Source organism: Aspergillus japonicus (assembly GCF_003184785.1).
Source record: "Aspergillus japonicus CBS 114.51 unplaced genomic scaffold BO86scaffold_44, whole genome shotgun sequence".
NCBI lineage: Eukaryota > Fungi > Ascomycota > Eurotiomycetes > Eurotiales > Aspergillaceae > Aspergillus > Aspergillus japonicus.
In genome coordinates, this window is record NW_020291681.1 from 222,621 (window position 1) to 241,732 (window position 19,112).

Sequence of the window (19,112 nt, forward strand, 5' to 3'; positions counted from 1 at the left end):
TCCATCTTAGGCGCACATCCGCGTCTAGAGTACCTCGGAAAGATCTGGAGAATCGGAACTGTCTTCGGATTGAAATCATTTGGATGTTTGATCAATGAGATACGAATAGGAAATATGTACACCTAACCCACCCACTCCATCCCTTGCGCTACGCTTCATTAAAGAAATACCGAATATCCAGCCCGACCCAATTCCTGATAACGCCGCAAAGGAACAAGAGACATATAATAATAAAAGAAATACTCGAAACAATGTACGTACTGAGTTCTGACCCCTGGACGCCCGCTGATTACATGGTAAGGAGGAGGTAGTGATATGTACTTACTTGTGGCCTTGGTTTTGATGACGACTCGAACAGGAGAATAAACGACCTAGAGGAACACCTTCCTGGCCTCGCGCGGATGGCTCTCGCTCGGGCAGTAAGGGCATTTGAACCGGCTGCCCTTACACAATCGTTTGAGCGATTCCTCGGCAATGACGTGCCCGCAGGGCATCATCATGGGTGGATTCTCGTCGGTGGTCTGTTCCTTGGAAACGGGACAGACGAAGATGGAGTGGAAGAGGTAGGATGGGGGGAGTGGGATTTCGACCTGCCGGGCGTGAGCGTTATTAGGATTCTCGTGGTATGCGGGGACTTTTTCTTTCTTTCTTTTTTTTTTTTTGGGGGGGGGCATTCTTACCGGCAGCTCGTTCTCGGTGGTCCACTCGGTCCGTTTGGCTTTCATGATGGTCTGGAGTTTCAATAGGGTTGGGAGGGCGATTGCGCCGGCGGTGGCGGCGATGTATAAGGGCGAGTCCGCGGAGAGGCCGAGCAGCGAGCAGAACTCCCGCGTGAACGAGTGTGCTACGTCGGACCATGCCGAGGGGTTGTTGAAGATGCTCCGGTAGGGCGAGTCTTGCAGGTTGGGGCAGAAGGCCATCGCGCCCATGAGCTGCTGCACCTCGCGCAGGTACCGGGGCAGGAAGCCGTGGAACTCGCGGCGGGCGTATGCCAGAGCCGCCTGTCGTCCGGCCGGGGTCGGACCCTGCTGGTCGTGGGCCCCGTGGAAGAGCCAGACGAACTGCAGCCGACAGAGCTCGAACTCGAGGTTGCTCCCCCGCGCCGCCAGCGCCTCGTCATTGTCCCGGGCCCATTGTATGGCGGGCAGTAGGTTGTTGTTCTCTTTCAACTCGTGGAGGATGTAGTACATCGTGGCGAACTGTTTGCGCACCTCGCCAGACGGAACCTCGTCGATGTCGAGGAGGGATGCGGCATTTTCGGTGGCGTTTGCCGTGTTGGCTTGCTTATTCTCCGCGGCCTTCTTTTCCGCCATCTCCGAGAGGAAGGTGGCCGCCACCGAGAACTGCCCTTCCCTCAGCAGATGCATCGCGATGGCCCGGTTGATGAGGTGTTCCTGGGAGGAGAGGAGGTCATGTTCCATGCTCGGGAGGGGTCTGTCTTTGAATAGCTAGGAGGTCTGTCAGCCAACATCCAGGCGGGGGCGTCAAGATCGGACGAATCCGGGCTCGTGCTACCTTGTCCAAGGCCTTCGAGTATTTGTTGAGACCGCTATGGGTCTCTTTAAGACTGTCATTGATGGAATCGAAGGATGCTTTGACCGGATTCTGTAGCTTGGCGAGGATAATCGATGCTTGACTCGGATCTGGTGGTGATCCTCTTGTCAGTATAGTTCGGTGACTGCGGGGTGGTGGGCCTGAGGAGGGAACCAACCTGCAGCAATAGCGTCCCGCGCATTTTGCAATAGATCGATCGAGTGTTGTACCGACTTGAGGCCTTGAGCGGCTTTGGTCTTCTTTACGAGTCTCTCATGTTCTTTCTGCACGAGCTCCATGGTGATGGGGGGCAGGCTCGAGGCCGGGCGTATGAAAGCGGTGTCCGACAGTTACCGCTCTTTGAGGGCGGAGCTGGCAATAGCCATAGATTGGGGATCCCTAAGGCAGGCGTTCGCTTACTGGTGCCTCTGGCGATCGATAAACAAAGGATTTAGGACTGAGGAGACAACTGCAATGTACCGGAGAGTAGAAGACAACCCAGGAAGAGAACGAGGGATCTGGAGGGGGTCACAATGCAATGATGGGCAGGTGAGTGTCCGGAGCAGGTGAGCAAGTTAGCAACCCGGGCCTCCTCTCCGTGGTAATACAACACTCTGCTGTCCCAGCCAATTACGACATGTCACATCACGTGCTACCGGGTCATCGCCGATACCTGCCGTACTGTATTCCAAGCACTGTGCAATACCTGATCTACACCGCAGTCAAATCGTCTTTCTCTTGCGGAGTGTCACCTCAATTGGCGCAGGCTGTAGGTGCCCGACTCGCTCAAGAGGCACTTAGGCCTTGGTTCATTGCAGGTTAAGCCTGACCACAATGACAAGAACCACCCCTGAGCCAGCCAGGTCGAGGCTCAGAAAGTCATGGGATCCAATGGCTGAATTTTCAAGATGGGATGGATGGTTGCCATAACCATTATCTTCTGCTCAACTCGTAGATTGAGTGCCAACGGCTTGTTTCCCACTGCAGGCAGCCTGAGGCCTCACATTGAGGACACGGCAAGGGCCACCAGACACAACCAATCAGAGACCAGAACGCATCTCGCTTCTGCCTAGCGCGGGTGAGTCAGGCTTGGCGGGGGTATATAAGCCTCCCGCCTTCGCCCAACTCTTAGAATCTTTTTTTCTTTTCTTCTCCATCCTGGTGCACGGGTTTTACACGTGTCAGTGAGGAGACATCCGAGACCGTGTTTTTGCTAGTTGAAAACTACTTTTTTGACCGCTCTGACTGGCCTTCGGGTCGGTCAGGAATTTTTGAAAAAAAAAACACTGCTCTGAGCCCTGTTATGTTCTGGGCTCAGTTTTAAGAGTACGTAGATGACTGTATGTTCGCTGTTGTCTCCCTGTGTGAAGCTTGACTTCCACGGGCTGTACTCGCCAATCGGTCTTCTTTTCACTGCTGTTTGCTTCCCTTGTGGAAGCCTGTAGAGAAGAGAGAAGATGATACACTGTGAACTTGAATTCAGTGAAATTATCCACCATGGTTGTGTTGCCTAGTTGGTCCTGTAGTGTGGACGCTTCTCTGGACATGAATCTGTCAGGCGAGTGCTTGTCTGTCTGTGTGAAACCTGCGCCTGGCTGTGAAGTTGTCATCGTACTCCGTAGCTGATTCTGTAACTCGGTTCTATGCATGTTTGATGAGATGCACGCACTGGTCATTTGCGACCTGTCGGTCACCAGCAGGAAAAGGTCGAAATGATAGATCGCGAGATGCCGGCAAGCAGCGGACTGGTGATTTGCTGGGTTGGTGGGCGACCCTCTCCGGTCCACCCCCTTTCCGCCTCTTCTCCCTCAGTCATTGGGCAATGGCTTCACCCGTGACTGCGCGGTCTTTTGGCGATGGAACCTCAACCACTTTACGCGTGCATTACCGGATCTTACGCGTGTGCTGCATGCCCCTCCACCATCCATGCTGCCTTCAGCTGCTGCATCTCAAAGTCTATCGAGTCCCTGTCATCCCAACCTGCAGCAGTTTGCTTTTTACAAGGATGTCGAGTCTAGATGGTTTCTCTTTGTTCGATCTTGCCAATGGGAAACACCCCCCCGTGAGATGCGTGGGGAGGGGAGACTCTCCTTTTCCCCCTGGGACTTGGGACTTCTGCCACTAACTATTCAAGGAAAGACAATACTTACATACAGGTTTCTATTTCACTCATCGTTTCATTGACTTCCAAGGAAGTTCATAACCCTGGAAGATTCCTTCCTACCCTTCATTCATTTGTCGAGCGCTAGACTTTCTTCTCTTTCTCTAACCTGAACTCCCTATCCCCCTCCCTTTTCGCCAACCCCTGATCCACAAACATGTTAGCTCTACAGCAGCAGCAACAACAACAACAACAACGAAGCAGGAGCAGTAGTGGTAGTCCTCGAAATCTCTCCACCAGACGACAACAAGCCCATCCCGAGGCCTTCTCCTCACGATATGGAGCCGGGAAAGCCAGCACACGCGTCCTGAGAACACGGTCTCGCGAACGACAATCGATCACCTCCCGCCGTCTACTACAACAACAACATCGCCGGCGGGAGCCCCCTGATAGTCCCCCAGATGGCAGGTCTGTTTCCCCCATGATACAGTCGCTCTCAGACTTTCACCCAGCTAACCCGCAGCGCTATAGCTCCCTTACCCCAGCGACAGTCACCCTCTGCGTAGGACCCGAGAAGCGTCTCTTCGCTGCTCACCGGGACATCATCTGCGTCTCCCCTTATTTCGCCGCCGTGTGCGCCCGTGCCCGTGCTGCCTCCTCCACAGATCCGAACAGCAACACCTTCAACAATCCCATCTACCTCCCCGACGAACAGCCCGAGATCCTGTCCTGCATCCTCGAATACCTCTACCGAGGCGACTACTTCCCGCGACTCCTGCACAACAAGACTCGAAACACCTGGCAGCTGGAGACGGCCTCATCAACAACGGGGAGTAGCGATGCCGAGCCCGATGGCGCAACCATCTTCCATCCCGGGGTAGGCGCGGAGATCCTGCGAGATACAGCTGTATAGTAAGTGTGCCTCTGTCCCTCTATGTGTTTTGTAACCAAGTATATCCTTTTTCAATCGTGCAATATCCATGCCTACATGTACCGTACAGATTGTATAACCTGTCCACCTCTCCCGCTCCCGCTCCCCCCCCCCCCCCCCCCCCCCCCCCCCCCCCCCCCCCCTAAACACCCTTTTCCCAACCCAACCTCTAGTCCCTCCCCAAAATCCATCTGTATCTCCAAGAGAACCCCTCCCATAAATCCCAAACACCAACCCAAAAAGACTCCCAACCAAACTAATCCCTTTGGATGGAAAACCAGCTGCGCCGCCCAAAAATACGGCCTGGAGACCCTGAAACGCCTCGCCCTCCGCAAGCAGGGCCTGCACGCGGGCATCTCGTGCAGCACCATCCTGACCAGCGCCCGCTACGCCTACGCCCACACGCCGGACACCGAGTCCAAGCTGCGGGCGCACTACCTCGCCCTCATCATCCGGAGCCGGTCGACCTTCAAGCGCAGCGGCACCATGCAGATGGAGATGGAGCAAGGCGGGAAGCTGTTCTTCGATCTGTTCGTCGCGATGTGTAATCATATGGTGAGCCCCCCTTCCTCCAGTGTAAAACGCTCAGGGAAATTTGGGGAGATCTTGTTTGCGGACGCTGACTTTTTCTTCTTGTGTCTGGGATAGGATGATTTGACGGGTTCGTCGGGGAAACAGCAGCAGTCTATGGCGAGTACGATTACGTAGTTTTTTGTCTTGTTTTTTCTTTTTCTTTTTTTTTTTTTTGAGAGGGTGTCTTTATTGGGAATGAGAGGAGAGGTAAGGTACTAGAGATGCCGAGGGTGATCACCTTCCCTGCTGGGTTTTTTCAGGGCTGAGTGGATGCGGCTTTTTAAGTTTTCGGGCACGTGGACTGTAGGACTGTATAACTTCATTTTCGTTACGGGTAAGGCAAGGCTTTGTATAATGTGGGTGTATAACTCAAAAACCATTTACTGTACTTCGGGAAGTTAAGCATGTATGTATTAAAGAGTTATCTCATGCAATTGCTGGATATCTTGGGGGTTTTCCTGCAACAAGGTATACAACGGGGTATCTTCAGCCTGCTAATCTGCATAACTCCAGTGTCTAAAATCTCTCTTCGCGTAAAGTAAGCGTCATGATGCGCGTTGATTAAGATAACCCCATGCCCTCGCGTGTCGCCATCGCGTGGTAGGTAGAGAGAAAGGGAAAGAGATCTTCCAATATGGACCTGGTCGAATGCTGGTGTGCGATTCCTGTTGATCTCATGCCAGGTCGAGTGAGGTAAGATCAGCCGGGAAACCAAGCTGTGACTTTGGCGTGACCAACTGACGGACGGGCCATTGATTCTGAGCAGTGCCGGGTCCGATGCGCCTGTACACGGCTGCTGATGGCGTTTGGATCGAGGCATCGCTCAATCTATGGTCAAAAGTCTCATATCGAGAAAGGTCGAATACAGGGAAGCACAATTTAAACGCCGGTTCCGGGAAATGCGGACCCGCCCTTGCTCAGCACGACCATACCACGTTCGCGCGCGATATATCCCTTCATGAGACCCTAAAAGGCACGTCAGATAGATTCATCGAGCCAAGCGTACTGCATGTGAATCATTGGGGGAAACACTGACCTTGTATATCAAGTTCGAGAGCAGACACTCCACCTCGTCGATATCCACCCGGGACCGCTCGTCTGCATGTGTGCCAATGCGAACCGCAGCTGCGAACTCGGCGACAGGTACTCGGGTCCGGCGGATCGGAGGCTGGCCGTCCTTGGACTCCTCAAAACCTCCGGCGATGAACACCTTCCGGAAGAGGTTCCGCAAGGCGATGTCGCGTCCTCTCTCCAGAGGTAGGTAGATACGGCGTTTGACAAACTCTTCCTCTCCAGCCGACATCGCCGCATCGAAGCCTCCCAGATCGCCTTTCTTGATACAGTTGCATAGTGGACGGTAGAGCTTCTCAAGGCGGGGGAAGGGCGCCAAGAGCTTTTTGCTGGGTAGCGTGTGTGTGGTGACCAAGTGACAAGGGATGAGGTAGGTGAGGATGAGTCTGGATACACATTAGTAGGGAGACCCGGGGAAAGGAGGAGCATACTCACTCCCGGTTCTTCATTGCGCTGCGATGGCACATCCTCCAGGCCTCCGCCAAATGCTGCTCGGCCTGCCACACGTCAGTCTGGGTGGATCAACGACAGGTCTGGGCGCGCATACCTCGGCGTAGTTCTCATCGAGGAAGTGAATGACCCCAACGTAGTATTTGAAGGTGACAGTGTGGGCCTTGGGGAAGGCGTCTAGTTCGGGCAGGTCGGCGGATTGCGCATTGAGAGCACGCAATAAGTTCTTGGATAGGCCGATGGTGTTGAGTTTGAAATACGTCTTGAACAGGAGGTTGGTCGTGTCGTATACCCCCCACTTGCGAGATTCCTCGATCGAAGACCTACAACGATGCGATTAGCAAGATGGCGTCGACCCAAATGTGGTGCCCGATAGCCTACCGGTCAGTAAGGCACAACGTGAACATCCGGTTGAGCACTCGCGTAGCCTCCTCCAGCTTCGCATTCTTCTCTAGACCACTGGCCACGTCGTCTTGGAAGCTATCGCCAAACCCATCGGACTCCTGGGAAGAGAGCTCGGCATCGGCTTTCCTCGCAAAGTGTCGCAAATACCTCCCCACCACATATAGACAGGGGATCGTCCATGCCTGAAGACCGCCCGTTGAGTATCCCCGAATAAGCTGGTTGGCCGTCTCCTTCCACGCATTGAACACCTTGACCCAGCTGGCGCGCGAAGGAGTCTCCTCGAACCGAACCAGCTCCCCGGCAGCGCCCCAGTAGGCCGCGAATATGTCTACCCATGAGTTCTGTTCCTGCTTTGGTAGTCGTATGCCATTGGCCTGAAAGAGGGAATAGCGAAGGTCGGACGACAAACGCGTGGCGTTGGAGAAGTAGTAGAATGACTGTAGACGGCCGGGGTTCGCGGAGGTTGAGACGGGGGTAAGAGCTGCGGCTAGGTGGTGACCAGAGCCAAGTTTCTGGCCATCCTTGAACTCTTCAAAGATTGAGCCCATTTTGAATAGGTAAAAGGTGAAAAATGGGTAGGTATAACAGTCCCGAGCAGCAAGTAGGTAAATACGATACAATATGACAAGCACTCGAGGGGTGGCCGGAACGGTTCAATAAAGCGACGATGAGACTCGATAGACCGTAGACAACAAACGACCCTGCCCGATGATGAAACGGCGATCGGAGAAGGCGGGGAAAAAGAAGCGGATGCCGCCCGCCGAATGACCTTATCTAATCCTCACCGCCACATCCCTGTGGCTGAGGGCCCCGATCAGGAATAGCACCGGCCAAGCCTCACGGTCGCTTAGCCCTAAGGAGGGTTAAACCTAGCTCACAATCAATCCGGTTCCCAAAAATCCTCCCTTCCGCGACGAGTACAACCGGCACATCTCTCGTCGACTAACCACTACAGCGTCAATCAAAGTGAGCCCCCCCTTTTTGTCCCTCTCTTTACTGCCAGGAAATTGTTACTGACTGAATTTACCAGATGGGTGAGTTAACACTTTTTGAATTTTTTTCGACATGGTCCCCTTGGCGGTTCGGCTTTTTTTGCGATGAAATATTTTTGCGATCGATGAACGACACACCACGGAGAGAGAAATCTGCTCGGCCACCATTGAACTTCTTGACACGCGCGAACGGAGGAGAAATGTGACGGGGACTCGGTTTGACAAGGGAGGACAAACAACAATTGAGGAAAGCATGGGCACGTTATTATTTTTTACACGAGTCGCCACTATCCGATCACCCGTACATCAATACTCGAATATTCACCACGCAGACACCAATTCATCGATCAAAGCCAATCTACCAAGGGGACCGCATAGTCAGGTTGTCGGATGGGTTTTCTGACTGGAATCAATAGGGCGTCTCCAAGAGTACCAGGTTATCGGGCGTCACCTGCCCACCGAGGCCAACCCCACGCCCAAGCTGTACCGCATGCGCATCTTTGCGCCCAACACCGTTGTCGCTAAGTCGCGGTTCTGGTACTTCCTGACCCAGCTCCGCAAGGTCAAGAAGGCCAACGGTGAGATCGTCAGCCTCAACGTGGTATGTCTACGATGTCTCCGCAAAAAAGGTCCTATGGCAAGTGTCGGCTGACACTCCACCTCTCTCCAGATCAGCGAGAAGCGCCCCCTCAAGGTCAAGAACTTCGGTATCTGGCTCCGCTATGACTCGCGCTCCGGTACCCACAACATGTACAAGGAGTTCCGTGAGATGAGCCGCACCGAGGCTGTTGAGGCTCTCTACCAGGACATGGCTGCCCGCCACCGTGCCCGTTTCGGTTCCATCCACGTACGTTCCCTCACTCTTGCCTGCTTTCTGGAGGCTCCCAACCACCAATTTCTAACGAACCCCCGCAGATCCTCAAGGTTGTTGAGATCGAGAACGCCGACACCATCCGCCGCCCCTACATCAAGCAGCTCCTCACCAAGGACCTCAAGTTCCCCCTGCCCCACCGCTCCGTCAAGCCTGGCAAGAAGCTGTACGCTTACTCTCGCCCCTCTACCTTCGCGTAAATGTGAGGATTTGGGTGTGGGGAAGTGGAGTGTAGGAATGAATGACTATGTTATGGCCATAGCATGCACGAAGGACACGGATCACGCGGAGAACAAGGCGTGTATCTACAACCCAGAAAATGGGACGGATGGTTTTTATGTCTCTTTAGTAGTCCTCTGCAGCGACCCTTTCAAGTTATTTCACAAAAATACCGGGGTTATTTCTTTTTTGTTCACTCAACCTACCTTTCTGGTTCTGTGGGTTCGTAAATCTTCATCCTTAAAATGGACTAAGATAATCTATCCGTACGTGATCAAATTTTGATGGCGGGTGGCTAGAACAGTCGGCCTCGACGTGTTGGCCCGTCTGAACCTCTCCGCTCCGTGCGGTTCGAGCACTTGGGCGCTGTGTGCTTGCCCACGCCAAGTCCGGGGTCAGATCTTGATGGCAAGGTGACAGCAGAAACAGCAATCAAGGCCCAGCTCGGATCTATGCATAGTGGGTACGAGAACTGGCACATCCGTCGGATGAACATATGGGAGGATGTGGGAAAAGACATTCCGGGCTTGACATCATCCACCTTCCACCCTTGATCCGGCTGCAGGATGCAGATAGGAAGACAGCCACTTGGTCGTTCACCGTTCGATGAGCACGCCATCGGCCCAGTCTAGTGGTTGTGCACTGCTTCTGTGGGTGAACATGCACGGTTACGTATCCAATTGAGGCATCAGCAGCCGTACGTCTTCTTTGGATGAGCCCCTAGGTAGCCATTCTTGTTGCCTCAAAGTCGATTCGGACGTAGATATAATCGGGTCCGGACTGCTGTATATCGAATGCCGAGATTGCAGTTTGCCAAGGACTATATCCGTTATTCCAGAATCGAGAACCAACGGCATACTGGCCCCGAGGACACACAAAGATGACTGCTCTATGTGCAAATCACAAAAGAGCCTTAATAAATGAAGCGGCACGTTGTTTCTTAGTCTCAGGTATGCGAAGATACACACAATGCCTGGAAAATTGCCTACCATGATCCGACCCCGATTGCCGGGGCTGGGTTAGTAATACACGCGGAATAACCGTCAGGAACGGACATTGCGTCATGTGCGAGAACGGCGCTTCGGAGTCCGTGGAAGTTGAAGGGAGGATCTCAAATAACTCTCTCACCCGTCCGAGCTTTTCCCTACTCTCTCCACACCCATCCCCCCCCCAAACAGTCCCATTGAGCGCGTATTTGTCCTCAATCCGACTTTCAAAATGTTCGCTCGTCAAGCTTTCCGCTGCTCTCAGTCTCTGAAGCAGGTAGGCACTTCCATCCGAAAGATTGTTGTGTCTAGCGGTCGCAATTTTTTCCGCCCGTTCCTGGGACCGACCCTCCCCCAGGAAGAATGAATTTGCGCTGATTACTGTTTCGACAGGGCTTCCGCAAGTACTCGACGGAGGCACCCAAGGCCAAGGCCTCCTTGGCTCCCATCTACGTCGGTGTCGGTCTTGCCGGTCTCGGTGTTGGTCTGTACCGCTACAACTCGGCCTCCTCTGCCACCGCCGAGGCCCCCGTCGTCCGCGAGAAGGTTTTCAAGGGAGGTGACCAGGGATGGTTCGACCTGAAGCTGTCCGAGATCGAGGTTCTCAACCACAACACCAAGCGCTTGCGCTTCGAATTCGAGGACAAGGAGGCTATCTCTGGTCTTCAGGTTGCTTGTGAGTAGAACGAGAGCTCCACTACTGTAGAAATCTTGCAGACGACTGATGTGTTCCGTTAGCTGCTCTCTTGACCAAGTTCAAGCCCGTCGATGCTAAGGCCGTGATCCGCCCTTACACCCCTACCAGCGATGAGGGTTAGTGGCGCGCTCTCCCTTGCTTTTTTTCCTGGTGGGAATACTGACCCTGCATATGCAGAGACCCCCGGGTACATCGACCTTGTCGTCAAGGTCTACCCCGACGGAGCCATGTCCAACTACCTGCACAACATGAACGTCGGCCAGCGTCTGGACTTCAAGGGCCCTATCGTCAAGTACCCCTGGGAGACCAACAAGCACAAGCACATCACCCTGATTGCCGGTGGTACCGGTATCACCCCGATGTACCAGCTGGCCCGTGAGATCTTCAAGAACCCCGAGGACCAGACCAAGGTCACCCTTGTGTTCGGCAACGTGACCGAGCAGGACATCCTCCTGAAGAAGGAGTTCGAGGAGCTCGAGAACACCTACCCCCGGCGCTTCCGGGCCTTCTACATCCTGGACCAGCCCCCCAAGGAGTGGACCGGCGGCAAGGGCTTCATCAGCAAGGAGCTCCTGAAGACCGTCCTCCCCGAGCCCAAGGAGGAGAACATCAAGATCTTCGTGTGCGGTCCCCCCGGCCTGTACAAGGCCATCAGCGGCCCCAAGAAGAGCCCCGCCGACCAGGGCGAGCTGTCTGGTGTCCTGGCCGAGCTGGGCTACAGCAAGGACCAGGTGTTCAAGTTCTAAGCCAGCTGTGTATGATAAATATGAAGCTCTCTCTGTTTCTTTTCGGCGATTACTGTCTCCCACGGGGAGTTGAATGTGGACCCTTTGCGGGGGTTTAGAAGGCACGTCCTTGTTATATTAGAGACCTTGGATCTAGCGAGCAGTGATTTTTTTCCTGCGAGTAGGCGCGAAATGATATACCTAGCCTTGATCTTCGAAGACATTTGTTATGTGTATGACCGCAGTTTTGCTCTGCAGATACCGCTCTCGGATGACCTCGAATTCTTCAGCATGACTGTAACCAAAACCCTTTGCTGAGTGATCTCAGCACACTTCGAGTCTCGATGCACTGTACAGTACTCACTAGTTCAATTCTATTGCCATTGAAAGGTATTCCAAATAAACAATACTACTTCTAAAATAACTCTGTGTGTCTCATAAGCCATATATGAACTAGGTACGTTGCGACATGGACAGCAGACCTGGGCCGCGGGTCTGAGCTGGGGGAGGGGGAGTGATGCTGCGCGGGGCAGTGTTTTGGCGGGGGGGGGGGGGCGGTAGCACCCATAGACAAGATATAACTAACTATAAGTTACTATTCCGTCCTCACCGACAAGTCCAGCTGTGTCAGTCACCCAACTTCCAACTTAACGACGAATCCCATCTTGGTAGCATTTTGAATAAGTACGTACTAGGGTTAATCACAACAATGGAAAATTATAGTCCCTAGGAAAACTTATTCACATGCCTACATTGTACATACCCCAATGCGACTGGTTTTACGGAAGGTGGTTTCTATTCCAGTTGGTGGTGGTCATGGAGGAACTCGAGACTGAGAGCGAGGTGAAAGGTGCGGGTGCGTGCGGGGTACTCGTACTGTACCAACCTAGCGGACGCGCCCGGGGCTAATGTACGGCGAGTACCAGCGGTGAGGTGAAATTCGAACCGGAGTTGCTGGTGGACATGGACAAAGAGATGAGGACACGAATTAACTATAGTTCTTCTTTGATCCTCGGGATTATTGAGCATGGGCGTGTATTATCTGGGGACGGCTTGTGTTTTTTTTTTTTTTTTTTCTTTTGGTTGAGTGTATTCGTTGACTGTACTTTTGATGATCGTTATTCTTTGTGGAAGTCAATTGTTTTGTTCTATGGGGGGTGGACAGAAGAAATAGGCGTCAGCGCGACGTAGCCGCGCCTAAATCCATCAGATATATCATGTTTGTTTGTGGTGGGTGCTTTGGGCGGGTAGGGGGGCGAGGGGGAGGGGGGAGGGTAAGCGAGAGGAAAAGCAAGCCAGGCCTTCCATTGTTCTGCGGGTAGGAAAGGGAGGCTGTTGTGCTGTGGCCACGGGGACTTAGGGACTTGGGTGTCCTGGGTAGTGGTGGGTTTCAGCGGGTTTCAGCGGGTTGCTGAGCAGCTGAGACTGGAGGGGGTGCGAGTGTGAGTGAGTTTCCGAATGGGCCCGAAACCGTTACTGTTTGTGTGTGCTGCAGGACGCTATTAGCGACAAACCTGACGGGGGGAGGATTTGGGGGGGGGTTGCTTGTTGGTAAGTTGTTAACAAGTGTTTAGGGGAGTTAGGGAGGACGGCGGCTCCCGCTGCTTACACTGCTTACCCTAGGGTGAAGGGTGCTCAGGGTGCTCAGGGTGCTCAGCCCCCCAACCCTGAAGAAAAGGACTCTCAGCGCTCGGCCAGAGCAGACTCGAAAGTTGGTGTCTCCTAAGCCCAAAGCAGCGTCCCCCCCCCCCCCTCCCCGGGCCATCGGCCCATCACTATTTAGAAGGGAGTCTTCCCGCTAAGCTCGGGACTCCGCTAGCGAATTTTCTTCCTTCTTTTTCCTTTCCTTCCCACCCTCCCGTCTCTCTTCCCACACTTTCTTTCCTTTCTTCCCACTCTTCCCACTCTTCCCCCTCCCACCAACCCCCCAAAACTGCACATCTCTCCACCACCTGTCCTCCCAACACCCCCTCCCCCCTCCCAAACGTTCAGAAGTCGCGGTATTCGCCACCACCCGTTTGTCGCATCATGTCGCCTAAGGAGGATTCCAAGGCCAGTGATGCCACTATCACTGTCAATGTAGATGATTTCACGCGCACTCGCGATAATGTAAGTTCCTTGCTGATTTCTTTCATCTTTTTCTTGTTTTGATTGCCTGGTGAGCGGTGGGCGCTCCTCCCGGCTGCCCCCCAACCCGGGCGACTTGGGCCGCCGCGCTCCTCTCAACCATCGCCTACGCGTCAGTAAACAACGCGGCGCTTCCCTGATGCAAAGTCGAGAGTCGGGAAGGCCTGCTTGATTCGAATTCCATTTTGTTACACAAGCCATCCATTCATCAGTGGGCTTGTACCCTGCCTAGGCTCCTCAGCCCTCCTCTGACTTTGCGCGCCACCGCCTCTTGCTTTGTTTGGCATTGGCAATGCTTGCTTGCCACGGCCCGATGCGCCCCGCCCCGGCGCATCGCATCCCTCCTTCACCGCAAGCTTCACCCCCAATTGTCACTCGTTCAATAACGCCCTATCGCAAACATGTCTTTGATTCAGCATTAATCTAACAATCTCCTAGGTCATTGCCAGCCTCGCGCAACTGGCCAAAGCGGTCACCACCGTGCAGGAAGCTTACATCAACCATGCCAACACTGTCCTGGGCCGGGATCCCGTTCCTCTGCTTGACCTGAGCCACCTGACCAGCGGCATTACCGGCGCTCTCTATGGCTCTGGTGCTCGCGGCACGAGCCCTGGCGCGAACGCGGACACGGATGGGAAGAAGAAGCGCAAGCGCGCTCCCCCGGACCCGAACGCTCCCAAGCGCGCCCTGACCCCCTTCTTCCTCTACATGCAACACAATCGCTCCGTCATTGCTAAGGACTTGGGTCCCAACGCGAAGCCCAAGGAGGTCTCGGACGAGGGTACCCGCCGCTGGGCCGAGATGGAAGAATCCGAGAAGGAGGTATGTTGCTGCCCGTCTGCCATTTACTATCCATTCCCCCGAGAGGACTAGACTAATAGTGCGGGTCAGATCTGGAAGAACCTTTACGCGGATAACCTGGCTGAGTACAGGAAAAAGGTAGTGGCCTACAAGGCTGGACTGCCCTATGAGGATGACCTCAAGGCTGAAAACCAGCTGCACCAAGGCATGGAGACCGGGGAGCCCTCGGATGAGTCGGAAGAAGAGGAAGAGGAGGAGGAAGGGGAAGAGGAAGAGGAAGAAGAGTCCTCCCCGGAGCCTGTTCGGGAGCCCACTCCGCCGCGCAGCGGTAAGCGCCGCCGCAGCGAGGGCAAGCCTTCTCTGACTAAGGAGACCGCGACCCCCAGCGCCAAGAAGGAGTCCCCCGAGAAGAAGAAGCGTACCTCTGCCCGGAAAGAGAAGGAGACGCAAGATGAGCAACCCCCCGCCTCGGCTCGCAAGACCGCGAGCGCCGAAGCTAAGCGCACCAAGAAGAAGCGCAAGAGCGAGGTTGGCAATGAGGAGTAAATCCGGTCCCGAGGGATCTGTTTATATCGGGACGATGACCATGTATATGGGATGGGATGGGATGGGATGTTTGATCTGAATGTTGCATGTAGCATATGGGGATTGGATCTATTTCTGGATTGATGCGCTCTCTTATGGAATGTCGATGCTGTTGCTGTGCTGTTGCTGTGCTGTTGCTGTGCTGTTGCTGTTGCTGTTGCTGCTGGGTTTGTTTTGCGGGCCTGATGTCAACGGAGTCTGCGGATTGACGGGTGGGGTTATTAGTGGGTGTGTTTGTCTTTTTCTTTCCCTTTCAGTTTAAATCATATTTTTTTTTTCTTCATGATTTTTTCTATTTCTGTTAGCTTTGAGAATTTATAAGAGCTTCTTATGAACGTGAGAAATGGCAGTGGCCGGTGACTGCCGATGGAATCCACAGCTTGACTGGAAAGCGTTAGTCACTCGGCAGACGCGCCGCTGCGATAGGTCATCCGCTGGCTTATCAGCTCCAGCTTCGACTTTCCTTGCCCGCCGCTTATCGGCAGCTCATCTTTCGTTCCCCACATTATTTCTCGTTCTTAACCTGGAATTTCCCCCCCGTGGTGGTCCATCTGCGTAGAGTCCCCAGTCGAAAGCTCTCGCCCTCTCTCTTGTACCCACGGGGTAATTCTTGGCTACTGTTTGTCTTGCCATTTCTGTCGCCGTGAAGGGGCGCTGCGACTATATTAGGTAGACAAGAGCCCACTGCCCGCCGCTGCCAACCATGCATTTGGTACCAAAGGAGGTCTGTGCCCCATCTTATCTTCTCCCAAAGTCTATACCCAAGCTGACCAGTATCGCGCCCCTCTAGCTTGACAAGCTCGTCATCTCGCAATTGGGATTTCTGGCCCAGCGCCGTCTCGCACGTGGTGTGCGACTCAACCATGCGGAAGCTTCGGTACGTTGCATAAAAGAACTGCTCCTGTGCAGCGTTGACCCTCGATTGACGAGGAGAAGCGGCTAATCGCATATCTCTAGGCCTTGATTTCATCCAACCTGCAGGAGGTAACTCATTCTCTTGAGGCTTGCTACCTTTCCCGTGACTTACCCTCATGCCTGCGCAGTTGATCCGTGATGGAGAGTATTCCGTGGCCGATCTCATGTCCATCGGCAAGACAATGCTGGGTCGCCGGCACGTCCTTCCCTCGGTCGTCTCGACCCTGGTCGAACTGCAAGTCGAGGGAACCTTCCCGACGGGCACGTACCTCGTGACCGTGCACCACCCGATCAGCAGCGACGACGGGGATCTGGAAAAGGCGCTCTACGGGAGCTTTCTCCCCATTCCGCCGGCCGACGCGTTCCCGGACCCGGACCCCGCCGACTACACGCCCGAGAGCATGCCCGGAGCCATTGTGCCGGTCCCGAACAGCCGCATCGCGCTCAACGAAGGGAGGAAGCGCATCAAGCTCAAGGTCATGAGCAAGGGTGACCGGCCCATCCAGGTCGGCTCCCACTATCATTTTATCGAAACGAACCCGCAGCTGCACTTTGACCGCCTCCGCGCGTATGGATACCGGCTGGACATCCCCGCTGGCACGTCCGTGCGGTTCGAGCCGGGTGACACCAAGGTCGTCACGCTCGTGGAGATCGGGGGCCACCAGATCATCCGGGGAGGGAATCGCTTGGCTTCCGGCAAGGTGGATCTCAGCCGTGCGGAGGAGATTATGATGCGCTTGCAGGCAGACGGATTCGCTCATGTTTCCGAACCTACGGCGGACGCCGCGCTTGTGACCCCCTTCTCCATGGAGCGGGAGGTGTATGTGCGCATGTTCGGCCCCACGACTGGAGATTTGGTGCGTTTGGGGTTGACCAACCTCTGGGTACGCGTTGAAAAGGACTACACGACTTACGGAGACGAGTGCACGTTCGGTGGGGGCAAGGTGATTCGGGATGGGATGGGCCAGTCTTCGGAAAAGTCCACCGCGGAGTGTCTGGATACGGTTGTTACGAACGCGTTAATCATTGACTGGACTGGAATCTTCAAGGCCGATATTGGTATCAGGGAAGGGATTATCGTTGGCATCGGCAAAGCTGGAAACCCGGACATCATGGATGGCGTTACGCCGGGTATGGTTATTGGCTCTTCGACAGATGTGATTGCTGGAGAGAACAAGATCGTGACTGCTGGGGGTTTTGATACGCACATTCATTTCATCTGCCCTCAACAGGCGGACGAGGCATTGGCTTCTGGCATCACGACATTCCTGGGTGGAGGTACGGGTCCCTCGACCGGATCCAATGCCACCACCTGCACCCCTGGACCCACGCACATGCGCCAAATGATCCAGGCGTGCGATCGCATCCCGATGAACATCGGTATCACGGGTAAGGGTAACGACTGCGGTGGAGTGAGCATCGAAGAACAGATCAAGGCGGGTGCTGCGGGATTGAAGCTACACGAGGACTGGGGCTCTACGCCCGCTGCGATCGATAAATGTCTCGAGCTGTGCGATGAGTACGATGTGCAGTGCATGATCCACACCGACACACTGAACGAGTCCGGCTTCGTCGAGCAGACGATTGAAGCCTTCAAGAACCGCACGATACACACCTACCACACAGAGGGAGCGGGCGGCGGCCACGCCCCCGACATCATCTCGGTGGTGGAGCACCCCAATGTCCTCCCCAGTAGCACCAACCCGACCCGCCCATTCACCATGAACACCCTGGACGAGCACCTCGACATGCTGATGGTGTGCCACCACCTGTCCAAGAACATCGCGGAGGACGTCGCCTTCGCGGAGAGCCGGATCCGCGCGGAGACGATCGCCGCCGAGGATGTGCTTCACGATCTCGGGGCCATCAGCATGATGTCCTCCGACTCGCAGGCCATGGGCCGCTGCGGCGAGGTGATCCTGCGGACATGGAACACGGCGCACAAGAACAAAGCGCAGCGTGGGTTCCTGCCCGAGGACGAGGGCACGGGGGCCGACAACTTCCGCGTCAAGCGCTACGTCAGCAAGTACACGATCAACCCGGCCATTGCGCAGGGGATGGCGCACATGATCGGCAGCATCGAGGTGGGCAAGATCGCGGACTTGGTGCTGTGGTCGCCCAGCTCGTTCGGCACCAAGCCTGCGCAGGTGCTGAAGAGTGGAATGATCGTGATGTCCAAGATGGTAGGTTCTTCTTGCATGTTTGCTCATCAGCCGAACTGACAACAATCCTAGGGCGACCCCAACGCTTCCATCCCCACCGTGCAGCCCGTGATCATGCGTCCTCAATTTGGCGTAAGCTTTTCTTCCTAACCGTGCGATAGTAAGCTAATAACCCCATCAGGCTATGGTCCCCAGCACCTCGATCATGTTCGTCTCGCAGGCCTCCATCGACGCCGGCGTCGTCCAGACCTACGGCCTCCAGAAGCGGATCGCGGCCGTCAAGAACTGCCGCAACATCGGCAAGGCGGACATGAAGTTCAACGACATCATGCCGAAGATGAAGGTCGATCCCGAGAGCTACCGCGTCGAAGCCGACGGGATGCTCTGTGACGCGGAACCGGCGGAGACTCTGCCGCTGACGCAGGATTACTTTGTTTACTGATGTCGTCCGGTTATGTGGAAGAACAAGAAGAAGAAGAAGAAGAAGAAGAAGATGATGATGATGGAAATAAAGAAAGAAAAGGTGTGGGTAGGATTATACCTAGTAGTAGTAGTGTGACGAGTTTCCTTTGATGATGCAGTGATACCTTTTGGGTTCTCTTATTTTTGCCTGTCTTTTTTCTTGGGTTGGGGGGGTATACAGACTAGCCTTTTTTTCGTCATTCTTGTGTACAGACTTTCGGCCTGTTGGAGGGGGAGGGGGGGCTATTTACTTATTATAAATCTGGAGACGAGGCTTGATTAGGGGTTGCTTGTGGGTGGGTGGGTGGCTTTCGATCTGGGGAATTGTGTAGATGCTCGGGGGAGGAGGAGAGGTAGGTGGGTCAGGTAATGCCAACGACAGCCCGAGATTCAATCACTCTTCTTCGTTTCCTTCCGTTAGGCTTATCAATGATATAACATCAGGAGAGCCATCCACGAAGTAATTCCATCACATTACAGTCCCAAAACCAATCCCTCCCCCCCCC

The 19,112-nt window shown here is 54.5% G+C and overlaps 7 protein-coding genes across 7 annotated transcripts; 5 read left to right on the forward strand and 2 right to left on the reverse strand.

The window, feature by feature from the left end:
* Positions 1 to 69: 69 nt before the first annotated feature.
* On the reverse strand, positions 70 to 2,089 carry BO86DRAFT_390963 (ubiquitin-protein ligase RMD5). The gene is made up of 4 exons (XM_025672499.1): positions 1,712 to 2,089; positions 1,516 to 1,643; positions 681 to 1,448; positions 70 to 590 (listed from the first exon to the last, which is right to left on the reverse strand). The coding sequence occupies exons 1-4, from the start codon at positions 1,830 to 1,832 to the stop codon at positions 372 to 374; spliced, it is 1,236 nt and encodes a 411-aa protein (XP_025525471.1). The 5' UTR covers positions 1,833 to 2,089; the 3' UTR covers positions 70 to 371.
* Positions 2,090 to 3,451: 1,362 nt separating this feature from the next.
* On the forward strand, positions 3,452 to 5,306 carry BO86DRAFT_343196 (BTB/POZ domain-containing protein). The gene is made up of 3 exons (XM_025669139.1): positions 3,452 to 4,102; positions 4,166 to 4,546; positions 4,847 to 5,306. The coding sequence occupies exons 1-3, from the start codon at positions 3,852 to 3,854 to the stop codon at positions 5,211 to 5,213; spliced, it is 999 nt and encodes a 332-aa protein (XP_025525472.1). The 5' UTR covers positions 3,452 to 3,851; the 3' UTR covers positions 5,214 to 5,306.
* A 242-nt stretch (positions 5,307 to 5,548) lies between these two features.
* On the reverse strand, positions 5,549 to 7,774 carry csn12. The gene is made up of 5 exons (XM_025669140.1): positions 7,041 to 7,774; positions 6,757 to 6,982; positions 6,645 to 6,706; positions 6,175 to 6,595; positions 5,549 to 6,104 (listed from the first exon to the last, which is right to left on the reverse strand). The coding sequence occupies exons 1-5, from the start codon at positions 7,610 to 7,612 to the stop codon at positions 6,018 to 6,020; spliced, it is 1,368 nt and encodes a 455-aa protein (XP_025525473.1). The 5' UTR covers positions 7,613 to 7,774; the 3' UTR covers positions 5,549 to 6,017.
* A 229-nt stretch (positions 7,775 to 8,003) lies between these two features.
* BO86DRAFT_150676 (60S ribosomal protein eL20) lies at positions 8,004 to 9,284 on the forward strand. Its single transcript, XM_025666306.1, has 4 exons — positions 8,004 to 8,098; positions 8,473 to 8,657; positions 8,727 to 8,903; positions 8,972 to 9,284. The coding sequence occupies exons 1-4, from the start codon at positions 8,095 to 8,097 to the stop codon at positions 9,125 to 9,127; spliced, it is 522 nt and encodes a 173-aa protein (XP_025525474.1). The 5' UTR covers positions 8,004 to 8,094; the 3' UTR covers positions 9,128 to 9,284.
* Positions 9,285 to 10,282: 998 nt separating this feature from the next.
* Positions 10,283 to 11,759, forward strand: BO86DRAFT_390968 (cytochrome b5 reductase family protein). The gene is made up of 4 exons (XM_025672500.1): positions 10,283 to 10,409; positions 10,526 to 10,808; positions 10,871 to 10,945; positions 11,007 to 11,759. The coding sequence occupies exons 1-4, from the start codon at positions 10,365 to 10,367 to the stop codon at positions 11,573 to 11,575; spliced, it is 972 nt and encodes a 323-aa protein (XP_025525475.1). The 5' UTR covers positions 10,283 to 10,364; the 3' UTR covers positions 11,576 to 11,759.
* A 1,627-nt stretch (positions 11,760 to 13,386) lies between these two features.
* Positions 13,387 to 15,383, forward strand: BO86DRAFT_390970 (HMG box protein). Its single transcript, XM_025672501.1, has 3 exons — positions 13,387 to 13,663; positions 14,120 to 14,503; positions 14,573 to 15,383. The coding sequence occupies exons 1-3, from the start codon at positions 13,583 to 13,585 to the stop codon at positions 15,026 to 15,028; spliced, it is 921 nt and encodes a 306-aa protein (XP_025525476.1). The 5' UTR covers positions 13,387 to 13,582; the 3' UTR covers positions 15,029 to 15,383.
* Positions 15,384 to 15,672: 289 nt separating this feature from the next.
* On the forward strand, positions 15,673 to 18,835 carry BO86DRAFT_150716 (urease Ure). Its single transcript, XM_025666307.1, has 6 exons — positions 15,673 to 15,791; positions 15,858 to 15,944; positions 16,025 to 16,051; positions 16,111 to 18,165; positions 18,217 to 18,276; positions 18,326 to 18,835. Exons 1-6 carry the CDS (start codon positions 15,771 to 15,773, stop codon positions 18,584 to 18,586), a joined length of 2,511 nt encoding a protein of 836 aa, XP_025525477.1. The 5' UTR covers positions 15,673 to 15,770; the 3' UTR covers positions 18,587 to 18,835.
* Positions 18,836 to 19,112: the final 277 nt, after the last annotated feature.

Excerpts from the sequence above, each read along its gene's own strand:
- BO86DRAFT_390968 (XM_025672500.1), top strand. The coding sequence starts at position 10,365 with ATGTTCGCTCGTCAAGCTTTCCGCTGCTCTCAGTCTCTGAAGCAG. Across the intron at positions 10,410-10,525 it reads GCTCTCAGTCTCTGAAGCAG|GGCTTCCGCAAGTACTCGAC; the intron begins GTAGGCACTTCC and ends CTGTTTCGACAG. Across the intron at positions 10,946-11,006 it reads CACCCCTACCAGCGATGAGG|AGACCCCCGGGTACATCGAC; the intron begins GTTAGTGGCGCG and ends CTGCATATGCAG.
- BO86DRAFT_150676 (XM_025666306.1), top strand. Across the intron at positions 8,658-8,726 it reads AGATCGTCAGCCTCAACGTG|ATCAGCGAGAAGCGCCCCCT; the intron begins GTATGTCTACGA and ends ACCTCTCTCCAG. Across the intron at positions 8,904-8,971 it reads CCCGTTTCGGTTCCATCCAC|ATCCTCAAGGTTGTTGAGAT; the intron begins GTACGTTCCCTC and ends GAACCCCCGCAG.
- BO86DRAFT_150716 (XM_025666307.1), top strand. The coding sequence starts at position 15,771 with ATGCATTTGGTACCAAAGGAG. Across the intron at positions 18,166-18,216 it reads TGATCGTGATGTCCAAGATG|GGCGACCCCAACGCTTCCAT; the intron begins GTAGGTTCTTCT and ends CAACAATCCTAG. Across the intron at positions 18,277-18,325 it reads TCATGCGTCCTCAATTTGGC|GCTATGGTCCCCAGCACCTC; the intron begins GTAAGCTTTTCT and ends TAACCCCATCAG.
- BO86DRAFT_390970 (XM_025672501.1), top strand. The coding sequence starts at position 13,583 with ATGTCGCCTAAGGAGGATTCCAAGGCCAGTGATGCCACTATCACTGTC. Across the intron at positions 13,664-14,119 it reads TCACGCGCACTCGCGATAAT|GTCATTGCCAGCCTCGCGCA; the intron begins GTAAGTTCCTTG and ends ACAATCTCCTAG. Across the intron at positions 14,504-14,572 it reads TGGAAGAATCCGAGAAGGAG|ATCTGGAAGAACCTTTACGC; the intron begins GTATGTTGCTGC and ends AGTGCGGGTCAG.
- csn12 (XM_025669140.1), bottom strand. The coding sequence starts at position 7,612 with ATGGGCTCAATCTTTGAAGAGTTCAAGGATGGCCAGAAACTTGGCTCT. Across the intron at positions 6,983-7,040 it reads ACGTTGTGCCTTACTGACCG|GTCTTCGATCGAGGAATCTC; the intron begins GTAGGCTATCGG and ends GCATCGTTGTAG. Across the intron at positions 6,707-6,756 it reads TCGATGAGAACTACGCCGAG|GCCGAGCAGCATTTGGCGGA; the intron begins GTATGCGCGCCC and ends GACGTGTGGCAG.
- BO86DRAFT_390963 (XM_025672499.1), bottom strand. The coding sequence starts at position 1,832 with ATGGAGCTCGTGCAGAAAGAACATGAGAGACTCGTAAAGAAGACCAAA. Across the intron at positions 1,644-1,711 it reads GCGGGACGCTATTGCTGCAG|ATCCGAGTCAAGCATCGATT; the intron begins GTTGGTTCCCTC and ends GATCACCACCAG. Across the intron at positions 1,449-1,515 it reads ACTCGAAGGCCTTGGACAAG|CTATTCAAAGACAGACCCCT; the intron begins GTAGCACGAGCC and ends CAGACCTCCTAG.
- BO86DRAFT_343196 (XM_025669139.1), top strand. The coding sequence starts at position 3,852 with ATGTTAGCTCTACAGCAGCAGCAACAACAACAACAACAACGAAGCAGG. Across the intron at positions 4,103-4,165 it reads GATAGTCCCCCAGATGGCAG|CTCCCTTACCCCAGCGACAG; the intron begins GTCTGTTTCCCC and ends GCAGCGCTATAG. Across the intron at positions 4,547-4,846 it reads CTGCGAGATACAGCTGTATA|CTGCGCCGCCCAAAAATACG; the intron begins GTAAGTGTGCCT and ends ATGGAAAACCAG.